This window comes from Lygodium microphyllum, unplaced genomic scaffold (assembly GCF_053477565.2).
Source record: "Lygodium microphyllum isolate KBCC unplaced genomic scaffold, Lygodium_microphyllum_v1.1.10 scaffold_421, whole genome shotgun sequence".
Lineage (NCBI taxonomy): Eukaryota > Viridiplantae > Streptophyta > Polypodiopsida > Schizaeales > Lygodiaceae > Lygodium > Lygodium microphyllum.
Genome location: NW_028229882.1, coordinates 1,527 through 5,352, shown reverse-complemented (window position 1 = coordinate 5,352; position 3,826 = coordinate 1,527). Strand labels below are relative to the sequence as shown.

The 3,826-nt window shown below is 40.5% G+C and overlaps 1 protein-coding gene across 1 annotated transcript; it reads left to right on the top strand.

The window, feature by feature from the left end:
• The first annotated feature begins 1,508 nt into the window (after window positions 1-1,508).
• On the top strand, window positions 1,509-3,066 carry LOC148008083 (uncharacterized). Its single transcript, XM_087674500.1, has 3 exons — window positions 1,509-1,924; window positions 2,074-2,264; window positions 2,571-3,066. The coding sequence occupies exons 1-3, from the start codon at window positions 1,813-1,815 to the stop codon at window positions 2,673-2,675; spliced, it is 408 nt and encodes a 135-aa protein (XP_087530626.1). The 5' UTR covers window positions 1,509-1,812; the 3' UTR covers window positions 2,676-3,066.
• The last annotated feature ends 760 nt before the right edge of the window (window positions 3,067-3,826 follow it).

The following is a 3,826-nucleotide window of genomic DNA, read 5'->3' as shown; positions in this document are numbered from 1 at the left end:
AAAAAATGTAAGTATATGCTCTATCTTTAATTTCCATTATAGTTAAAATTTTGTACGTGCATAAAATTTCTACCCTTTACATACCATTTTACTATATAAATGTAGTAATGAAAATCTTGTATAGGTAAAAGGGAAGGAGAGATGCCATATGGTTGTGAAATTTAAAGAAAATGCAAGAGAAAATTATATTCATGATATGCTTAGAACTTTGATCTAGGAACGTGAGGCAATAGGTATTACAATCATTAGGATGATTAAATGGGCTTAAGAAGTTAACTCAAAGATACTTGGGACTTAATGTTAATTGGCATGGCATCTCACAATTAAGTAGCTATATTCATATGTGAGTAACATCATTACTTTCAGTTATGTCAAGCAAATAGAGAAGCATGGAAGATATTATTACATCAAGTTAAGCTCTATTGTTTCCTTACAAAAATTGAGTAACTAGTGTGCATCATGAATTTATTTGATCTATCCCTTCCACATTTGTATCCTCCTTACTATTTGAGAGTTGGCACCTCTCTTCTAAGGAGACCATAGCACTATTTTTAGAATAGCAAAATGCCCTATCACTGCAAGTCCATGCGTCCAACATGGAGCATTCTTGAGCATCATAATGGTTGTTCTTGCACCACAACATATGATCATGATTATAGGCAATGGTATTTATTCCTCTTAATCCACATTAATTAATGTCTTCATGAGATCATCTTGATAGATTTGCACAATGTATAGTCCGCAATATGCATGTCCATTAATGCAAATAAGTCATCTAAATATTTATTTACATATGCATATACTATATAGATAATTGACTATATTTGTTCAATCTATATGAGGTTTGGCTATTTAATGGAGAAAGTATATTACAACATAATATGTTGTGATGTATATGAGACTGTGCTACAACTAATACCTAAAATGGAGTACCTAATTCAGAGAGAGAGAGAAATATATATATATATATATATATATATATATATATATATATATATATATAGTAGAGAGTCCTTAGATAGTTCATAGGGTATGTTACATAACCTTATTGGAATAAGTTGTATTAAGATGGTGAGAGGATTTTTTTTTTTCACTCCTCTGTCGTCGCAGATACATCATGACTCATGACAAAGCCTTGCAAGCGTCGGAAGCGCACAAACCGCGCAACATGTAGTTAGGGAGCCTGGCCGACAACAAGCCAGCCGATTTCTCTCGTTATGTCTAGCAGGCGGCTTGTAGATGGTATGGTGGAAATAGTGTAGATGGTGTCAATTCAAAAAGCCTCCTCAGGGTCAGCCATTACTTTTCCTGTGCTACAAAATGTAGGGGAAAAGGGGGATGACGAATTGAAGGGGGGTCAGGACGTCGGCGTTCGTCTTTTGAGAGAGAGAGAGAGAGAGAGAGAGAGAGTGAGAGAGTGTGTGCAGGCCTAAAATTTGAAGGTTGCAACACCCTTACATATATTACCCTTCCAAACTCTCTAAAAAGAAAAGGAGAGGTCCTCTATTCAAAATGAAAAGTTGGGTAGCCCTTCAAATTTGAGGGCTGACTACTGTGTGTGTGTTGTCCCGTGTGGAAGGGTGGCTCTACGCGTCGCGCGAGAAAGAAGGGTACAGGCAAAGTATAAAATAGCGGCTCCTCTTCTCGCTATCCCACACACAAACATAGGCGGCGGAGAGAGAGAGAGAGAGAGAGAGAGAGAGAGAGAGAGAGAGAGAAGTAGTTTAATACATACCACAGCAAACTGTAGAGAGGGACTGACAGAGCGGGAAGGAGACGGAGAGAGAGAGAGAGAGAGCGGGAGAGAGAGAGATGGCCATCTCTCAGTGCATCGCTGTGTTTATGGTATTATTACTAGTCCTAGTTAATGTGGGCAGACTCTCGGAAGCTCGTGAGCTCATTCAGCCAACGCAAGTTCCGACAGGTAATTATCATGTTTCGCGTAGGTGCATGCTTAACATACTGCTGCTGCCTGCATATGCACATAACATAGGTACAGTTATCCGTACCGCTGAATAGATCTCTCTCTCTCTCTCTCTCTCTCTCTCTCTTAAGTTGTTATCATGGCTGCAGAGAACATGGGAAAGACCAACATTAACAACGCGACTGCAGCTGCTGCCGCTGTCGTGGATAGAAACGATGACATCCCGGCTAGTTCTAATGCGCCTGACGCTAAGACTGGTGCTCTCATTGTCACCAGCAATCCTTTCCACAGAAGCTTTAAGGCGCCCAAGAGGTCGGTTCGCAGCGGCAAACCCAGAAAGGTAGACCTTGGAGTCTGAACTGCATTACGTGACACGTCGAAACACGACTATCGTTAATATACTGCTTTAGGTCGGATCACGACTAAGGTTAATATAGTTAGCCACAGTAGTTATAGTCATGTAGCTAGAATCATTACATATTCACGTTCCGATCAAGTCTGAGTGAACTACCACCGTCATTACATATTCACGTTCCGAATGTGAGTTGAATCGATTCTGAACATTTTAACAGGGATGCTTCAGTGCTAGCGTGAAATTTTATCATGTGCGCTGAGTCGATTCTAACTGACTAAATATGTATTGCAGCATCACCGTTCTCGCAAGGAGGTCTTCGACGAGAGGCTCTTGATCGACCAGCTGGATTACCCCTCTGCTCGAACTCACCCACCTACTGAGCCCCCTCGCAAATAATCCATGATCAATCATAGAATTAATTATCCATTATCGTCCTTTCTGCTCCTAGTTAGGTTCACTATTTCGTACGATGATCATGCTGCCACCTGCACTCGACATCACATGGTTACACCTCTTCTCTTTTGGTACACTTATCAGCTTTCACGTGTCCGTGCTATCAACACCATTCCATCCCTTCCCTTTTTTTCCATGTACCCTTACCTAATCGTGAGCATCATCATCATTCATCACAATCACAGCCCTATGATCAGCTATAATATATATGGCTGCAGTAGTGCAATATCTATGTATATTGTGCCGCTACATGATTTAAGAAGACGGCAAAATCTTTTGTATCACTACGTATTTGTATCTCCCGTTTTGAGTATCATCTACGTTTCTCTGATCAGTTTCGGCTTCACCCCTATGATTAACGCACAACTGCACCTTAGGAACAATCTCTGTGATTAAGGTGCAGCTGTTATTTTCCAAAAGGATTGTGTGTCCCAATCACAATTGTTTTGCGTCACTTCATGTAATCTATCAGAAAGCTACAGGCGGCCGAAACGAGGTACCCGATTTAGATACGCTGTCGACCGATACATTTACAAGCGCGTCTCGATTAGATTGCATTACGAAATTATAAAAGCTCTCCAGCGGACGTATACCAAACGCTTTACGAGATATTAAATATGCGACTGTTGTTTTGATTTGAGAGGTGTAGAGTCTGGACCATATTGTGTGTTACTTTTGTGTCATAAACACTGGCGATATGTTTTCCGTTTAGTTCCTATTCAATTCATGCTGTGTGACCGGTCGGCCATCCGTGGTCCTTTAGACTGCGGTCACATTAACATTTTCTTCCCACCATATTGCATGCTAGATTTTTTACATTCCTGTTTGATGTACACATATAATTAGAAGGTAAAAGATATTTACAGCGCCCTAAAGGGACCCATCTTGGTAGCCAGGACAGAATCTCGGAACTTAGCTGGACTATTGGTGATACATCACTATCTTTACTATCGGTATATGTTGGGACATTTGACTTCACTCCTTCAAAGGCAACAAGTGTTTCTTCCCCAAACTTATGAGCATTGTCCAGGAGAGCTTTAGATATGGTAAACCCCTACAGAAGATCATCTTTGTAAACTTCCTTACAAAACATA

Excerpts from the sequence above, each read along its gene's own strand:
- LOC148008083 (XM_087674500.1), top strand. The coding sequence starts at position 1,813 with ATGGCCATCTCTCAGTGCATCGCTGTGTTTATGGTATTATTACTAGTC. Across the intron at positions 1,925-2,073 it reads GCCAACGCAAGTTCCGACAG|AGAACATGGGAAAGACCAAC; the intron begins GTAATTATCATG and ends TCATGGCTGCAG. Across the intron at positions 2,265-2,570 it reads GCAGCGGCAAACCCAGAAAG|CATCACCGTTCTCGCAAGGA; the intron begins GTAGACCTTGGA and ends TATGTATTGCAG.